We start from the raw sequence: 17,616 nt of genomic DNA, 5'->3' as shown, positions 1-17,616 counted from the left end.
GGGGAAAAAAAAAAGATTAAGTAGACCCAGGTGGAGGCCCCAGATCTGCTCAAGGCAAATACAGAAAACAGAACTTTATTCCAAGGGCCAGAGATTATTTAAAATTATTTACACTCATTGAAAATCACGTGGCAGGGCCAGGGCCCAGCTCAGCTGAGAGAAGAGCCCCTTCTGTACTGCCACCGAGGGTCTGAGGTGTTCACAAAGTGCGGGCTGGGTCACCCTTGGCCATGTGCCCTGGGGCTAGGGGGCTCTGGAGGGCACATCTCTGGCCCAGAACAGTCTTTGTCACTGGGCCTGCCTCCTGTAGCAAGGCCCAGTGGAAGCCGCCCAGGAGACCAGCAGAAGGGAGTGAGGAAAGTGATTACGTGGGGAAGCAAGTCTGTAAGGTGTGAGGGCAGAGCAGGGCTGGGCCAGGCTGCTCCTAGCTCCACACGTCCAGCGAGTAGCGGCCCTTGGTCATCAGCTTCTTGATGTAGTCCACGGCCTGGCCGTGCTCCATGGCCCCCAGCTCGGCCACAATGTCGGAGAAGGTGTTCTGCACGTCCCTTGCCATGTTCCGAGCATCCCTGGGGGCAGGAAGGCGGTGACACGGGCTCGGCAAGGGGCCCTTCCACAGGCAGGGCCTCGCACCTCCCCTCCTCTGCCCTCACTCACCCGCAGACATAGATGTGGGCGCCCCCCTCGTGGATCAGCTTCCACAGGTGCTCCTTGTCCCTCTGCAGTAAGTGCTGCACATAGACCTGGGGGCAGAGGGCAGTGCTGGTGAGGAGCGCTGTCCCGCAGCCCTCTGGCCCCCAGAGCAGCCTGCCCGCAGCCTCACCTTGTGGGCCTGCTCCCGGGAGAAGGCCACGTTGAGCTGGGTGAGAGAGCCGTCCTTGTGGAACTGGGCCAGCTCCTCGCGGTACAGGTAGTCCTCATCAGACCGGCGGCAGCCATAGTAGAGCAGCGTCTCCCCCACTTCCTTGCCTGGGGCAGCAGCGGCCAGGGTGAGCATGGACCCGGCCCCCGCCGCCCTGTCCCCACCTCCTAGGCCCCCACACTCACCTTGCTGCTGCAGCCAGGCCCGCTCCTGGATGAAGCCTATGAAGGGGGCAATCCCAGTGCCAGGGCCCACCATGACGACAGGCGTGGTGGCCTTGAAGGGCAGGCGGAACTGGGACTTGCGCACGAACATGGGCACCAGGGCCCGGCGGCCGTTCTCCCCAGCAGGCTCCTTGGCCTGCAGCCAGCTGGTGGCCACGCCCTTGTTGATGCGGCCAGACTTGGTTTCATACTCCACAACCACAGCACAAATGTGCACAGAGTTGGGGTGGACCTGGCGGGGGTTGGGGGGCAGGAGTGAGCACAGCAGCCGTGCCAGAGGCCCCTTCTCGTTCCTGTCGCCCTGTCACCGGAGCAGCCTTGGCACGGGGGACCTTGCCCAGGGCCTGTTCACACCCTCTGTGGCACCCAAACCTCCTCAAAGGCCCCTTCCCAGCAGCTTTCCTGAGGGGCTCTGGGCACGGGGGCTGGGAGCAGTTTGCAGGCTTATTATGGTCTGGCTACTGGATACACAGCCTGGAGAATCCTGAGCGGACTGCCCAGGCATTTGGGGCAGAGCTGGGCCATGGCTCAGGGTGCCTGTGCACCTCCAAGGAGCCAACACTACACCTATACGTGGGCTGGGCCTCCCCCACCTTGGAGGACGAGGCGATGGAGTAGTAGCGGGCCTGAAGACGAGGCAGCAGCTCACACAGGTGGTCGATGGGGGGCCGCAGGGACGGGTAGTCCTGCAGGATGGCCAGGATGTGCCTCCGAGCCTCCACGACCCAGCTCAGGTACAGCTCCTGAGGAAGACATAGAACGTGGGTGAGACACGGGCGAGGGGACCCAGTGGCCCAGGGACAGGGCTGAAGTTGGTGGCTTGGAGAATGGCTGGGTAGGGTGACCTGGTGGGTGCTGGCTGGTAGCTGCAACTCAGGGCTGAGGTGGTGGCACTCTGGGTCCTGGGGGGCGGGCGGGAGTGGCAGGCTTACCTTGCCCTCGCCCGAGGAGGAGGCCATCTTGCGCAACTGATCCTGCTCGGTGGGCTCCGAGGCGTACTGGGCCAGCTCGTAGAGCACATTGGTGCGTGGCGGGTTGGTGATATCCAGATAGTAGGTGAGGGCCGTACGGTAGGAGGTGGGGCAGGGGAATGGGTGCTTCTTGTTGGACTCCTCTGCAGGGAGAGAGAAGGCAGGGTTTGGGGTTAGTGGCCACCAGCCCGGATGGGGCGGGCAAAGCCCCCAGGCCTGCTCTGCAGAAAGCAGGTGGCCCAGCTGGCACTGGAAGCAAGGCCAGCTCTTTCTGGTGCTTCCCTGGCCCTGGGGCAAAGCCTCAGGCTTTCGGCCAGCCTTACGCTTCAGGCCGGACAGGTAGTCCTCAACAGAGGCGCTCACTGTCCCCCTCCAGGAGAATCTGAGCCCCTGTGGGGGACCCCTTTGCTGAGGGCTGCTCAGAGAGAGGGCGGCAGAGGCAGAACTCCCCAGTGTGTCCTGTCTGACTGGGCTGGGCCTGGCCCACTGTGGGATGCAAATACTGGGGCCTTCAGCTGTGATGGCAGGGTCACCTCCAGGTCAGTTTTGTGCTTGGACACATGTGGAGGTCTACACATGGGGCACCCAGAGGCCGAGCTCTTGGTGCGGCGTCCCGTACACGCCAGCTGCTGACACAGGCCCTATCGCCAGCCCTTGCTGGGACCTTCCGCCACCACCAGTCAACAAGCTGGCTTTACTGACCCCCTCTCTCCAATCAGGCTAGAGCGGAGCCCAGCCCGGGACGGTGGAGAAGCAGCTCCACGTCTTAGAGGTGTGCCCACGGGGCCTGTCTGTTCCTGTGCAGACGGAGCCGCTGCAGAACTGCTGAGGACATGTGGAGAGGGCCTGGCCCAGGATGGGGGCGCAGCGTTCAGGGGGCTGGGTCTATCCTTTGGAGGGGCTTGAACTTATTGAATTATGACCTGCATAAAGTGTACAAGTCATACACGTAGGGCTTGAAGGGTTTTCACAAACTGAGTGTCCTCAGGTATCCAGCACCCAGATCAAGAAGCAGGGTGCTCCCGGCACCGAGCCCTCTGGAGCGGGGCCCAGAAACCAGGCTCGGGCCTTGCACTCCAGGGCGGGCGGGGTGAGCGAGCACATCCTTTCTAAAGCCACATATCTGCCTTGAGTTCTGAGCCTCTGCAGCCCCGTCTCTCTGTGCAGCTCTCGGCAGTCAAGGCTCCTGCAGGGGCTCAGATTCTCCTGAGGGAGAGGGAGCAGCACAGCCTCCCCCAGCAAGGGCCTGCCGCTGACGGCACAAGGGACATGCCCCAGAGTGAGACAGGCCCGCGTGCGTACCACTGTGCTTCCACTGCTGGCACGACGAACCCTGATATAAATCAGCCCCCTCTGGTGCTGTTCCTCTCAAGGGCTGACTCTGGAACTGGAGCGGCCCAGGCTGGGGTCCCCGAGGACCAGGGTGAGCACAGCAGGGCCAGGCGGGGCTGGGCCCCAGGTCAGTGGACGGGGGGGGGGGGCACCAAAGGGCTCGCGGCAAGCCAGCCCCACGTGGCCTGGGAGAGCCCTGCCCCACATTAGTGCCTCTTGTACTCGAAGTGCCCTAAACGGACCCGAGGGCTGTTAGGGTTGCTGACTCTGATCCCTGAGTTTACAGGTAAGGAGATGCCCTGAAGTAAAGAAAGGGCAGCCAGAGGCCCTCAGTGGCCAGTCATGGTAGAGGCAGGCCTGGGAACCAGGGCCCTGCTCTGCAGTCCCCTCTTCCTCACAGGATGTGGGGGTGGGTGGGCAGCCGGGGCTGGCTCTGTTTCCATCCACCCCTCCCTCCCTCAAGAGACTAAGCCAGTGTGGGGATAGGGGGACCCCGAGGGAGAGAGCCAGACCCAACAGCTACCTTTGCCCCCTGCCCTCTGAGTTTGCTTCAGAACCATGACTGTGGGTCTTGGGTACAAGGGCCTCTAGGGCACCAGAGCTCAGGCCTGCACACAAGTTCAACCTCTGGGCCTCACAAAGACCATTCCTACCCGCCTCAGGCCACGCAGGGAGGGGGGGTGGCCTGGATTCCAGAACTCACCATCGAGATTGTTTAGGGACATGATGACGTCCAGGTCAGCACCCAGGATCTCGCCAAGTTGGTTGACCAGGGCAGAGTCATTGGCCGGGTAAACGGCCACATGGTCCCCAGATTCATACCTGGGGGGAGATGCGAGGTCCAGGAGAGGGGGAAGGTGGCTCTGCACCCAGATCAGGAGCCCCCGGATAAGGTTTGGGGGAGGGGTGGCAGCAGCTGGTACCTGATTTTGGAATCTGAGATGTCTAACTCCAGGTGCATGAGGTGTCGCTCAGTTCCCTGGTTCAGCTTCCGGTTGGTGGTGACTACGGCCAAGAATGGATTCTTGGCATCAAAGGGGCTGGGTGGGGAGGAAAGCAGCTCAGTGATTGTCCAGGTCTTCCATCTGAATCCCTCACCCCCAGGGGACTTTCGGGTTTCATGGAACACAGGGAACCTCAGAGCTGGCCTTCACAGGCCACGAGGAAACCTCACCAATTATGTAAAAGGTTCTCCCAACCGGATCCAAGGCAGTGCTCCCAACAATCCCACCAAGTGGGCAAAGCTCGGCTGTCAGTGTCCCCGTTTACAGATATGGAAACAGGCTGGCCCCTAAAAACCTGGGAGACCCTCCACCCTCTGTAGCCATTGGTGGGCTAAGTGCAAAGGAGGACCAGGCCCTTGAAGATGGCTCCCCAAGACAGAAGGTGCCTGAGGTCCCCGAGTGACGGTGTGGAGCAGAGCTCCCTCCTCTCATGTGCCCTGGACTGTAACTCTGTAAAGTCACTGAATGTTGGGGTTTCCTGTTACAGCAGGGTGACAGCAGGGCTGACTAAAGCAGGGCTGCTTGTCTCGAATCCAGTGGCACAAGGGGACTTTGTGAGTGGCTCCAGCAGGAGCCTGGGCAGCGCCCTGGGGTAAGGCAAGTCAGGGCCCAAGAGAGGAACACTATGTTGAGGCAGATTTTAAGAAAGTGAACCCTTTTCCAGAGTGCAACTAGACCCAGAGCTGAACTCACTGTGTCCTGGTCCGGGAACCACGGTGCACCCCCACCCCAGGATATCCACAGAGCCAAATGTCCAAGCAAATTAAGTACAAACTGAGCAAGTGCCAGTCTCCCAGAGGCCATGCCCTGGGCTGAAGGTCCACTGGGCGGGGAGGGGTCCCAAGGGCCCTGAGCACGGAGCAGCCCCCCTCCTGTGCGATGGAGGTGAAAATGTGGTGCCCCCACCCACACCACTCCTGGACAAGGGTGGAGATAAGGACATCCCACGGGATGGGGCCTGGGAGGAAAGGTCCTGTGGGGACACACAGGACTGCCAGCTGTTTGCTGTCCCCAGGCACCTGAAACAGGCGCACCAAGGGCCACAGGGCCTGGCCCCAACCACGCTCTCTACTCACGGTTTTTGGTTCTCATAGCTCTTCAGGCGGCCCATCTCGCCCGTGTACACTTTGGCCGTGTCTATGTCTGTGTGCACCACCAGCTCATACTGGCGAATGCTGGAAAGGGGAGACCAAGGGTGAGGCAGAGGCTGGGAGGTGGCAGGGGTCGGTGCCGAGAGGAGGGAGGCCGCCTCCTGGTGTGTGACTGAGGAGACAGTGCATGCTGCAGGGGGCTTAGGGACCAGATAGGACGTACAGGCAGGAGATGTATGAGGATGGGGAGGCAGGAAAGAGCGAGAAGTGGGAGCTGGCACAGAGCTGAGGGAGGCCTGGGGTTCACCGGGCTTCAAGGCGATTCTGGAGAAGATAAGGAAAGCCCTCCCCGGACTCCCTGTCCCTTCCAGGCGAGGCCCAAGGTCCTTAGCCTGGGACCTGAGACCCTCCTGCACTCTGACTGAGCTTCTGCCAGCCCCACCCCGAGGTCTCCCACCCCCGGGACGCACTCGCCCATGGCTCCCTGCCCCGTATGGGGGCACACACTCACCTAGAGTCCTCTCCTGTGGCTTCCACCCCAAAGTGCTCACACACAGCAGGCCAGAACTGCTCTCGCCACGTGATGAAATCCTCCTCCAGGCTGGGGAGAGAAGGGAATGAGCCAGGCCCTGGGGAGCCTGGTCGGGGCAGCAGGACCTGCAATGGGCTGGCTTCCCCAACAGCCCGGGTTCCAGGTGGGACTGCCAGGCCAGCCTGGACCCTCTGCCCCAGCACCTCCCAGAGCTTGAGGGCTCATTTCACTCTGGCCCGCCCGGTGAGCTAGCCGAAGGCATCAGGAAGGATCTAGAGGGTCTGTGCTAACCGTGAGTGGCTTCTCTCTGAGCTAGGCAGGCCAGGAGAACGTGGAAAAGCAAAGAAGGCTCACTCAGCAGGGGCTGGGGGGCAGAGGGGCATCCCTTCCCTCGCCCTTGGTGAGGCGTGTCACGGAGTTTCAGCAGACACCATGGCTTTGCACTCCCCTTATGTACCACAGCCAGCCCTAACCCTGTGGCTCCTGACCCCTGACAGCCAGGTCTGGGGGCTCGAGGGAGTGGGCACTCACTTTCCATCATCGTCGCCCATCCCCAGCTCAAAGATCCGCTGGGCACCGAGCTGCTCCAGCCGCTTGTCCACATACTTGCCCATGGCATTGAAGTGCTCATAGGTCTTATTCCCAAGGCCGAACACCTGTGTGGACAGACGGGTGGGTCTGAGGCCCAGCTAGTGGTCGGGGGTGGGTTTCCCCACAGTGCTGGCCAAGCTGTATCTGCCAGACACCTTGCACTGTGAGGTGGGCCAACTTTGGGCCCTGGAAGTGGCTTTGCTTTAGTGACCTACAGCCCGGGACCCCTCCAAAGCCAGCCTCTAAGCCTTAACTCTGGGCCCTAGCAGGGGCGATTCACTCTCCCCGCCCCCTGGAGGAAAGTGGGGCTGGGGGCACGGGAGGAGCAGCTCTCTTAGTGTTAGGGCCCAGGGCAGAAGAGAGGGTCGCCCCATGACCCCAGGGGCTCCCTGCCAGGTGCCCCTGTCCTGACACCTCTGCCTGCCCTGGCTGATCAGAATGAGGTGACAGCTGGAGGATTTCCTCTTGGACACAGGGGTCCAGAGGCCCTGGGGAGGCACTGCAGGCTGCCATGAGCCCACGGGGAGCCACTGGAGAGAAGATAGGGGGTGACTCACCGCATACTTGACTCCGGAGAGGTCCACGTCCGCCTCCTGGAGCCAGTCATAAAAGTCCTGGGCATTGTCAGTGGGGTCCCCCTCACCGTAGGTGGCCATGCAGAACACTGCCAGGGAGTTCTCTATCTCTGGCAGGCTGCCCAGGTCGGCCTGGAGAGACAAGGGCAGGGCTGGGACCAGCGACCATGACTGAGCCTGCTCTAGGTCAGGTCTGCACCTGACGGGATGCAGACGAGCGAGTCCAGGTCTCAAGAGGAGGGAGTGCATTTCCAGAGAAAAGGGACCAGCAGGCACAAAAGAGCATGTCTGAGGACCTGGGGTGCTGACAGGCCACCGGCCAGCATTTAGAATGTGGTTCCCTGTGCGTCAGGCCCTGGGCCTCCATGGAAGAACCTCATCGGCCACAAAGTCCTGGGGGCACAGCAGGGCCTGGGCTCTCAATTCCTAACCACTGTTCACAGCTCAAAACCCAGGTCTGGAGGTGGATGGGTGGCGGTGCCTGTCCCTAAGACCGAAGGCAGAGGGTGGAGCAGTGGGGGCAGTCTGGGTTGGGAGATGGAGGGCACACGCAGGAAGCAGCTGGCACTCAGCAGAGCGGTTCTGAGGGAAAGCACAGTCGTCATGTGGCTGGAGCTCCGGGAACAGCCTGACTGGTGACTGGCAGTGACCCCACGAGGGGAGAAGCGGGACAGCAACGCCCTGGGACTTCCTCCCAGACCACCTGCCCCCTGCCGGCCTACTCCCTCCCTAAGGATCCCTCCCCTTCCCTGTCCACTGTCCCCACCTGGGGCCGGTGGCCTCACTGTCATTGGCACTCCGGACCCAGAAACAGGCAAGCAGACTGCTGGAAGTTTCTAGCACTTTGGAGAGGCACAACCATGCAAGGGGAAGGAGCCAAGGCCCGGAGGAGAGTGAGCAAGGCAAGCCTGCCCCCCACAGCCCTCAGAGATAGGCCAGGAAGTTGGGATTCAGTCCTGCAGACAGTCCTGTGGTGGCCCTAAGGGGTGACCTGTTGAGGACGGCTTACAGGAGGAGGGGGAGGGGAGAGGAACCCTGCAGCTCCAAACGGGGGCTGTCCCCCCAGTTCTCAGGCTCTCCCGGCCCCTCCCTGGCGGCACTCTTCCCTTGGGCCCTGTCCCCACTCCTGTTCTGGCCCAGACACACGAGTTACTAACAGCCTCATATCAAAGCCTAGCTGAAGCGTCCCGGAGATGGCCTGTCCAACACCCTCATCCTTTATCTGCATACTAGGCAGGGAAGGCCCTCAGGGGCAGGGGCTCGCCCAGGGTCACAGGGGCAGCGAGGCCAGAGCGGGATCAGAGCCCAGATGCCCCGACTCCTCAATTCGGCTCCCCGCCGCTGCAGCTCGGGGTGGGGTTAAAGAGATGGGAAACAGTTCTTCTCTGGACCCGCTGAGACCCTTTCATTTTTCTTTTCTTTTTTTTTTTAAAGATTTTATTTATTTATTTATTTTCCCCCCAAAGCCCCAGTAGATTGCTGTACGTCATAGCTGCACATCCTTCTAGTTGCTGTATGTGGGACGCGGCCTCAGCATGGCTGGAGAAGCGGTGCGTCGGTGCACACCCGGGATCCAAACCCAGGCCACCAGCAGCGGAGCGTGCACACTTAACCGCTAGGCCACGGGGCCGGCCCAACCCTTTCATTTTTCTAAGCCACCCCCAATCCACTGAGTCCCTTCTGCTTGCACCTCCCAGCACTTGTAAAGCCACTGCGTGGAGAGCACCAAGGGCTGAGTGTAAGCAGTGCTGGGAGCTCACACATGCACACCTGAGCCAGGTGTTCTTAATGTCCTTAAAACTGGGGGCAGCCCTTTAAGTGTCTCCATGATCCAGAGACGCCTTCCTTAATGCTGCTGGAGGAGCCAGAAGGAAGGGGCCAGGGTGTGGCGAGAGCTCACCAAGTCATACTCCTCCGGGTCTGCTGCCATGCCCCGCATCCCATAGCGGTGGGCGTCCTTGGACAGGCGGTTGGCAAACTCCTCGGCGGTCCCTGTCTGGGAGCCGTAGAACACGATGATGTTCCTGCCCTAGGGAAGGCCAGACATAAAAGGTCAGTAAGGGGCCAAGAACCACAGGCATCACTCGAGACTCCAGGTGACCGCAAGGGCAGGCCAGGCAGGTGGGGCCCCTCAAGGGCACCCTCTTTCCTTCCTGCTTCAAGTCCTTTGTAGGTCACTCTGGGCCTGGAATCTCACTGCCACAGCCACTGTGGTGGGTGGGGGCAAAGGCCATCCAGACGACTCCAGCCGGAACCATCAAGGTAATCTTACACATGCAGCTGCTCAAGGTCACACTCTGGACAGATTTTTAAACGACATGTGAAAATGGGGCCAGCCCGGTGGTAGAGCAGTTAAGTTCCCATGTTCCGCATCAGAAGCCTGGGGTTCGGATCCTGGACGCGGACCTACTCACTGCTCATCAAGCCATGCTGAGGCGGCATCCCACATAGAAGAACTAGAAGGACCTACAACTAGGATACACAACTATGTACTGGGGCTTTGGGGAGAAAAAAGGAAAAAAAAAGGAAGATTGGCAAAAAAAAAGAAAGGTGTTAGGTCAGGGCCAATCTTCCCCAAAAAAGAAAAAAATGATGTGTGAAAACACAGAGCACAGTGTTCAATTAAAAAAGGGTGATCAAGGGGCTGGCCCAGTGGCATAGCAGTTAAGTTCGTGCACTCCGCTTTGGCAGCCCGGGGTTTGCAGATTCGGATCCTGGGTGCTGACTGATGCACCGCTTGTCAAGACGTGCTGTGGCAGTGTCCCATATAAAGTAGAGGAAGATGGGCACGGATGTTAGCCCAGGACCAATGTTCCTCAAAAAAAAAAAAAAAAAAGGTGACGAAGGGATGGGTAGTGACATTAGCATCATGGTGGAGTGAGCTTTCCCCCTTAGACTCTCCCCCCCAAGATTCAACAAAAAGGACACTCATATACCAACAGAGGACATTCACATACACAAAAGATGTCTGAGAGACCCACGCAGCTGCACATCTGAAGGTGGAGGTGCTGGAACCCCTGAGGAAATGGAAGGAGGTAAGGAGAACTCCTCTCCTTCCCCAACGACAGCGACCCTGGGACTGGGACCGTGCAGCTCTCTTAGAGAGAGCATGGGGGTGGCCCTCTGCGGGAAAACCATCGCTCTCCAAGTTCTCTCACAGCCTGTGGGAAATTCCCATACAGAGCAGACTGAACTGTTGTGGGGGCGTCTTCATCAAGCTAGCACCCCAGGAGAGCAGATAGCGAGGCAAGAGCGAGAAGCCCCTGGAATCAGGCAGGTGAGAGAAAGAGCCCCTCCCCTCCGAGACCACGCAGCTCTCAGAGAGAGAGTGGGGGAGTGGCCCTCTGTGGGAAAACCATTGCTCTCCAAGTTCTCTCACAGCCTGTGGGAAATTCCCATATGGAGGGGACTGAACTGTCACAGGGGTGCCTTCATCAAGCTAGCACCCCAGGAGAGCAGATAGTGAGAGAAGAGCAAGAAAACCCCAGGATCGGGTATGTGAAAGAGAAACCCCTCCCCTCACCCAGAGCACCAGCACAGCTGGTCAGCCAGAGCACCTGCAGATAGCGGCGGGCTCAGAATACACAGCTCTTGACCCCCACCCAGTGGTGGCAAGAGGAAGCTGCAACCAGATGTCTTCAGAATGAGGAAAAATAAGCCCACGCCCTCAAAGCACTATGCAAAAATATATTAGATCTCCAGACCAGAAGGAAAATGAAAAGCACCAGGAAATCAATCCTGAAGGCACAGAAATTTATAACCTACACGACAGAGAATTCAAAATAGCTATCACAAAAAAGCTCAACGAACTACAAGAAAACACAGATAGACAATTCAATGAAATCAGGAACTTCTTCACAAAAGAGACTGAAACTATAAAGAAAAACCAATCAGAAATGTTGGAGACGAAAAACACAATGGAGGAGATGAAAAATCTGGAATCTTTAAAGAACAGAGCTGACAATAGCAATATTGAGGATAGGAATGCAGCAGTGCTCCAGATGGAGGAGGAGAGAGAACTAAGACTAAAAAGAAATGAAGAAACTCTCCGAGAAATATCCAACTCAATTAGGAAATGCAACATAAGGAGTATAAGTATTCCAGAAGGAGAAGAGAGGGAAAAAGGAGCAGAGAGCTTGTTCAAAGAACTAATAGCTGAGAACTTCCCAAACCTGGGGAAGAGCTGGAAATACAAGTGAATGAAATCAATAGATCTCCTAAATATATCAACATGAAAAGACCCTCTCCAAGACATACAGTAGTAAAGCTGGCAAAAATCAATGATAAAGAAAAAATATTAAGGGAAGCAAGACAAAAAGTAAATAAATAAATAACATACAAAGGAACTCCTATCAGGCTCTCAGCCGATTTCTCGGCAGAAACTTTACAGGCTAGGAGAGAGTGGAATGATATATTCAAAATTCTGAAAAACAAAAACTTTCAGCCAAGAATACTCTATCCAGTGAAAATATCCTTCAGATATGATGGAGAAATAATAACTATCCCAGATAAACGAAAACTAAGGGAGTTCATTGCCACAAGACCCCCACTACAAGAAATGCTCAAGAAGGCCTTCATGCCTGAAAAAAAAGAGAGAAAGGGGATACAAAGCTTTCAGCAAGGAGAAAAATAGGTAGACAAAATCAGAAAAATTGTAGCTCTCTATCAGAATAGGTTATCAAACACTTAATTATAACACCAAAGATTAAGGGAAGGAAAAGACCAAAAACAAATATAACCTCATCACTTTAAACAGAAACTCACAACACAAGATGGAATAAATTGTGACAATAATAACTTAGAAGGGGAAGAGAAAAGGGGTGGAACAGACTTAGTCTAAGGAAATAAGAGGCCATCAGAAAATGGATTATCTATGAGATTTTTTTATACAAACCTCATGGTAACCACTAAAAAAATAATCAGAACAGAGACATATATGACAAATAAAGAAAAAACTAAGAAAATCATCATACAGAACTACCAAACTGAATTGGTGGTCCGAAACACACAGGATGAGAAACAAAGGAAATGCAAAAGAACTGGAAAATGAGCGATAAAATAGCAACATTAAGCACTCATATATCAATAATCACTCTAAATGTAAATGGATTGAATTGTACAATCAAAAGACACAGAGGGGGAGGATGGATTAAAAAATAAGATCTAACAATATGCTGCCTCCAGGAAACACATCTCAACTCTAAAGACAAACACAGGCTCAGAGTGAAAGGATGCAAGACAACACTCCAAGCTAATGGCAAACAGAAGAAAGCAGGTGTTGCCATACTTATTTCAGACAAAGCAGACTTCAAGATAAAACAGGTAATGAGAGACAAACAGGGGCAATATATAATGATAAAAGGGACACTCCACCAAGAAGACCTATCACTTATAAATATATATGCATCTAACACAGGAGCACCAAAGTACATAAAGCAACTATTCACAAACCTAAAGGGAGATATTAACAACAACACAATAATAGTAGGGGATCTCAACACCCCACTTACATCAATGGATAGATCATCCAGACAGAAAGTCAATAAGGAAATAGTGGACTTAAACGAAAAACTAGACGAGATGGACTTAATAGATATATATACAGAGCACTCCATCCAAACACAGCAGATTACACATTCTTCTCAAGCGCACATGGAACATTCTCAAGGATAGACCATATGTTGGGAAACAAGGCAAGCGTCTATAAATTTAAGAAGATTGAAGTCATAATAAGCATCTTCTCTGACCATAATGCTATGAAAGTAGAAATCAACTACAAGAAAAAAGCTGGGAAAGTGACAAAGATGTGGAGACTAAACAACATGCTACTGAACAACCAATGGGTCACTGAAGAAATTTAAGGAGAAATCAAAAAATATCTGGAGACAAAAGAAAATGAAAACACGTCATACCAACTCATATGGGATGCAGCAAAAGCGGTTCTGAGAGGGAAACTCATAGCAATCCAGGCCCACCTTAACAAACAAGAAAAATCCCAAATAAGCAACCTTAAACTACACCTAACAGAATTAGAAAAAGAACAAACAAAGCCCAAAGTCAGCAGAAGGAGGGAAACAATAAACATTAGAGCAGAAATAAAGAAACTGAAACCAAAAAGACAGGAGAAAAGATCAATGAAACAAAGAGTTTGTTCTTTGGGAAGATAAACAAAATTGACAAATCCTTAGCCAGACCCACTAAGAAAAAAAGAAGGCTCAAATAAATAAAATTAGAAATGAAAGAGGAGAAATTACAATGGATACCACAGAAATACAAAGGATTATCAGAGAATACTATGAAAAACTATATACCAGGCTGGCCCCGTGGCTTAGCGGTTAAGTGCGTGCGCTCTGCTACTGGTGGCCCGGGTTCGGATCCCGGGCGTGCACCGATGCACCGCTTCTCCGACCATGCTGAGGCCACGTCCCACATACAGCAACTAGAAGGATGTGCAACTATGACGTACAACTATCTACTGGGGCTTTGGGGAAAAAAAAAAAAAGGAGGAGGATTGGCAATAGATGTTAGCTCAGAGCCGGTCTTCCTCAGCAAAAAGAGGAGGATTAGCATGGATGTTAGCTCAGGGCTGATCTTCCTCACAAAACAAAACAAAAACTATACACCAACAAATTGGACAATCTAGAAGAAATGGATAAATTCTTAGACTCATACAACCTCCCAAAACTGAATCAAGAAGAAATAGAGAATCTGAATAGACCAATCACAAGGAAAGAGATTGAAACAGTAATCAAAAACCTCCCCCAAAATAAAGTCCAGGGCTAGATGGCTTCTCTGGAGAATTCTACCAAACATTCAAAGAAGATTTAATACCTATCCTTCTCAAACTGTTCCAAAAAGTAGAGGAAGGTGGAACACTTCCTAACACATTCTATGAGGCCAACACCCTGATACCAAAGCCAGACAAGGACAATACAAATAAGGAAAATTACAGGCCAATATCCCTGATGAACATAGATGCAAAAATCCTCAACAAAATATTGGCAAACTGAATATAGCAATACATTAAAAAGATCATACACCATGATCAAGTGGGATTTATACCAGGGACACAGGGATGGTTCAACATCCGCAAATCAATCAATGTGATACATCACATTAACAAAATGAGGAATAAAAACCACATGATCATCTCAATAGATGCAGAGAAGGCTTTTGACAAGATCCAACATGCATTTATGATAAAAACTCTCAACAAAATGGGTGTAGAAGGCAAGTTCCTCAACATAATAAAGGCTATTTATGACAAACCCACAGCCAACATCATACTCAACAGGGAAAAACTGAAAGCCATTCCTCTGAGAACAGGAACAAGACAAGGGTGCCCACTCTCGCCACTCTTATTCAACACAGTACTGGAGGTTTTGACCAGAGCAATTAGGCAAGAAAAAGGAATAAAAGGTAATCCAAATAGGCAATGAAGAAGTGAAACTCTCACTGTTTGCAGACGACATGATTTTATATATAGAAAACCCTAAGGAATCCATTGGAAAACTATTAGAAATAATCAAAAACTACAGCCAAGTGGCAGAGCACAAAATCAACTTACAAAAATCAGTTGCATTTCTATACTCTAATAACAAACTAACAGAAAGAGAACTCAAGAAGACAATCCCATTTACAATCGCAACAAAAAGAATAAAATATCTAGGAATAAATTCAACCAGGGAGGTGAAAACTATAAGACATTATTGAAAGAAACTGATGATGACATAAAGAAATGGAAAGATCCCATGCACATGTATTGGAAGAATAAACATAGTTAAAATGTCCATACTACCTAAAGCAATCTACAGAATCAATGCAATCCCAATCAGAATCCCAATGACATTCTTCACAGAAATAGAACAAAGAATACTAACATTCATATGGGGCAACAAAAGACCCTGAATAACTAAAGCAATCCTGAGAAAAAAGAACAAAGCTGGAGGCATCACAATCCCTGACTTCAAAATATACTACAAAGCTATAACAATTAAAACAGCATGGTGGGGCCGGCCCCGTGGCATAGCGGTTAAGTGCGCGCGCTCCACTGCAGGCAGCCCGGGTGCGGATCCCGGGCGCGCACCAAGGCACCGCTTGTCGGGCCATGCTGTGGCGGCGTCCCATATAAAGTGGAGGAAGATGCGCACAGAAGTTAGCCTAGGGCCAGTCTTCCTCGGCAAAAAGGAGGAGGATTGGCGTGGATGTTAGCTCAGGGCTGATCTTCCTCACAAAGAAAAAAAAACCCAGCATGGTACTGGCACAAAAACACACACACAGATCAACAGAACAGAATTAAAAGCCCAGAAATAAAACCACACATCTATGGACAGCTAATCTTCGACAAAGGAGCTAAGAACATACAATGGAGAAAAGAAAGTCTCTTCAATAAGTGGTGCTGGGAAAACTGGACAGCCACAGGCAAACGAATGAAAGTAGATCATTTTCTTTCACCATACACAAAAATTAACTCAACAATGGATCAAAGACTTGAAGCTAAGATCTGAAACTATAAAACTCCTGGCAAAAAAACAGACAGTACACTCTTTGACATCGGTCATAAAGGGATCTTTTCGAATTCCATGTCTACTCGGACAAGGGAAACAAGAAAAAATAAACAAGTGGGACTTCATCAGACTAAGGAGCTTCTGCAAGGCAAATGAAACCAGCATATAAATGAAAAGACAACCCAACAGCTGGGAGAAAATATTTGCAAATCATATATCCAACAAGGGGTTAATCTCCGTAATATATACAGAACTCACACAACTGAACAACAAAAAAACAAACAACCTGATCAAAAAATGGGAAGAGGATATGAACAGACATTTTTCCAAGGAAGATATACAGGTGGCCAAAAGGCACATGAAAAGATGTTCAACATCACTAATCATCAGGGAAATGCAAATCAAAACTACACTAAGATATCACCTTACACCCATCAGAACGGCTATAATCACCAAGACAAAAAATAAAAAATGTTGGGGAGGTTGTAGAGAAATGGGAACCCTCATTCACTGCTGGTGGGAATGCAAACTAGTGCAGCCTCTATGGAAAACAGTATGGAGATTCCTCAAAAAATTAAAAATAGAAATACCTTATGATCCAGCCATCCCACTACTAGGTATTTATCCAAAGATCCTGAAATCAACAATCCAAAGAGGCTTATGCACCCCTATGTTCACTGCAGCATTATTCACTATAGCCAAGACAGGGAAGCAACCCAAGTGTCCCTCGATTGATGATTGGATAAAGATGTGGTATATATATACAAGGCAATACTACTCAGCCATAAAAAACGACAAAATCGTCCCATTTGCAACAACATGGATGGATCTGGAGGGTATTATGTTAAGTGAAATAAGCCAGACAGAGAAAGACAAACACTGCATGATTTCACTCACATGTGGAAGATAAACTAATACACGGACCGAGAAAACAGTTTGGTGGTTACCAGGGGGAAAGGGTTTGGGGGTGGGCACACGGGGTGAAGGGACATATTTATATGGTGACTGACAAACAATAATGTACAACTAAAATTATACAATGTTATAAACTATTATGACATCAATTAAAAAAAAAGGTGACCAAACAGTATGTATAGTATAATTCAATTGTGTGTGTGTGTGTGTGATACACATATATGTTTACACATATACCTGTACAAAGGAAAAAGACTGGCAAGAAATATCCCAAGAATCTAAATGGGGAATAATGGGTGAGTTTTCCTGGATGATTATAAAAGCAATGCATATTCTTTATAGAAATCTAGACAATAGGGAGGACCACACGGACGGGCTCATATGCTTTTCCTCCTACTCTCCTCCTACTGCGCCTTCCACAGCAGATACTGAAAAGCCTGAACTCTATTCCCAGACTCCCTTGCAGCTAGGGATGCAGCAAATTAGGTTCAGCCAATTGGTTGTGATTTGCAAGATCTAGAAGATGGAAGTGAGGCACAGGCCACCTTCCAGTCCCTTTGGACATGAGGTTTCCCTGGAGTAGCATCCCAGTGCCCAAATCCCACGAGTGCACTCTGGTTTTGCACTGAGCCCAAAGTGATACAATACAAAGGACAAAATAAAACATACAGATTATAAAGTATTCTCATAACTTCTACTTTCCTGAATTTTCTACAAATCATTTAAAAAAGTATTTTAAAATAATCACTACAAAACCTACTTAATAAAGGAGAAAATGCTTATGATATCAGGTTAAGGGAACAAAACAGGATATAAAATTGTAGCTAAATATTTACAGGAGCATCAAAATACATGAAGTACCTAGAGGTAAACCTTACAACAAACACACAAGAAGCTACTGAGCGATAAAGGACTCAACCAAATAGAAAGGTGCTCTGATTTTGCACAGAAGACTCAACATACAAGATGTTGGTTCTCCCTATATCAATACAGAATTGTCACATGATCCTAA

General features: G+C 51.6%; 1 protein-coding gene across 4 annotated transcripts in view; it reads right to left on the bottom strand.

Annotated features, from left to right (window-relative positions):
• Positions 1 to 61: 61 nt before the first annotated feature.
• LOC131422101 (NADPH--cytochrome P450 reductase) overlaps positions 62 to 17,616 on the bottom strand; it is a 72,108-nt gene continuing 54,553 nt past the window's right edge. For all 4 annotated transcript variants that reach the window (XM_058569022.1, XM_058569020.1, XM_058569021.1 and 1 more), the window contains 13 exons: positions 9,083 to 9,211; positions 7,165 to 7,314; positions 6,548 to 6,672; positions 5,996 to 6,085; positions 5,470 to 5,568; positions 4,313 to 4,429; positions 4,093 to 4,211; positions 2,019 to 2,200; positions 1,680 to 1,829; positions 1,048 to 1,318; positions 824 to 969; positions 658 to 743; positions 62 to 569 (listed from right to left, as the gene is read on the bottom strand). In XM_058569022.1, coding sequence (XP_058425005.1) covers positions 425 to 569; positions 658 to 743; positions 824 to 969; positions 1,048 to 1,318; positions 1,680 to 1,829; positions 2,019 to 2,200; positions 4,093 to 4,211; positions 4,313 to 4,429; positions 5,470 to 5,568; positions 5,996 to 6,085; positions 6,548 to 6,672; positions 7,165 to 7,314; positions 9,083 to 9,211 — 1,809 coding nt within the window. In that variant the 3' untranslated portion in view covers positions 62 to 424. The remainder of the gene's footprint in view (positions 570 to 657; positions 744 to 823; positions 970 to 1,047; positions 1,319 to 1,679; positions 1,830 to 2,018; positions 2,201 to 4,092; positions 4,212 to 4,312; positions 4,430 to 5,469; positions 5,569 to 5,995; positions 6,086 to 6,547; positions 6,673 to 7,164; positions 7,315 to 9,082; positions 9,212 to 17,616) is intronic.

This window comes from Diceros bicornis, chromosome 26 (genome assembly GCF_020826845.1).
Source record: "Diceros bicornis minor isolate mBicDic1 chromosome 26, mDicBic1.mat.cur, whole genome shotgun sequence".
Classification (NCBI taxonomy): Eukaryota; Metazoa; Chordata; class Mammalia; order Perissodactyla; family Rhinocerotidae; genus Diceros; species Diceros bicornis.
This window is presented reverse-complemented; position numbering and strand designations above follow the sequence as displayed.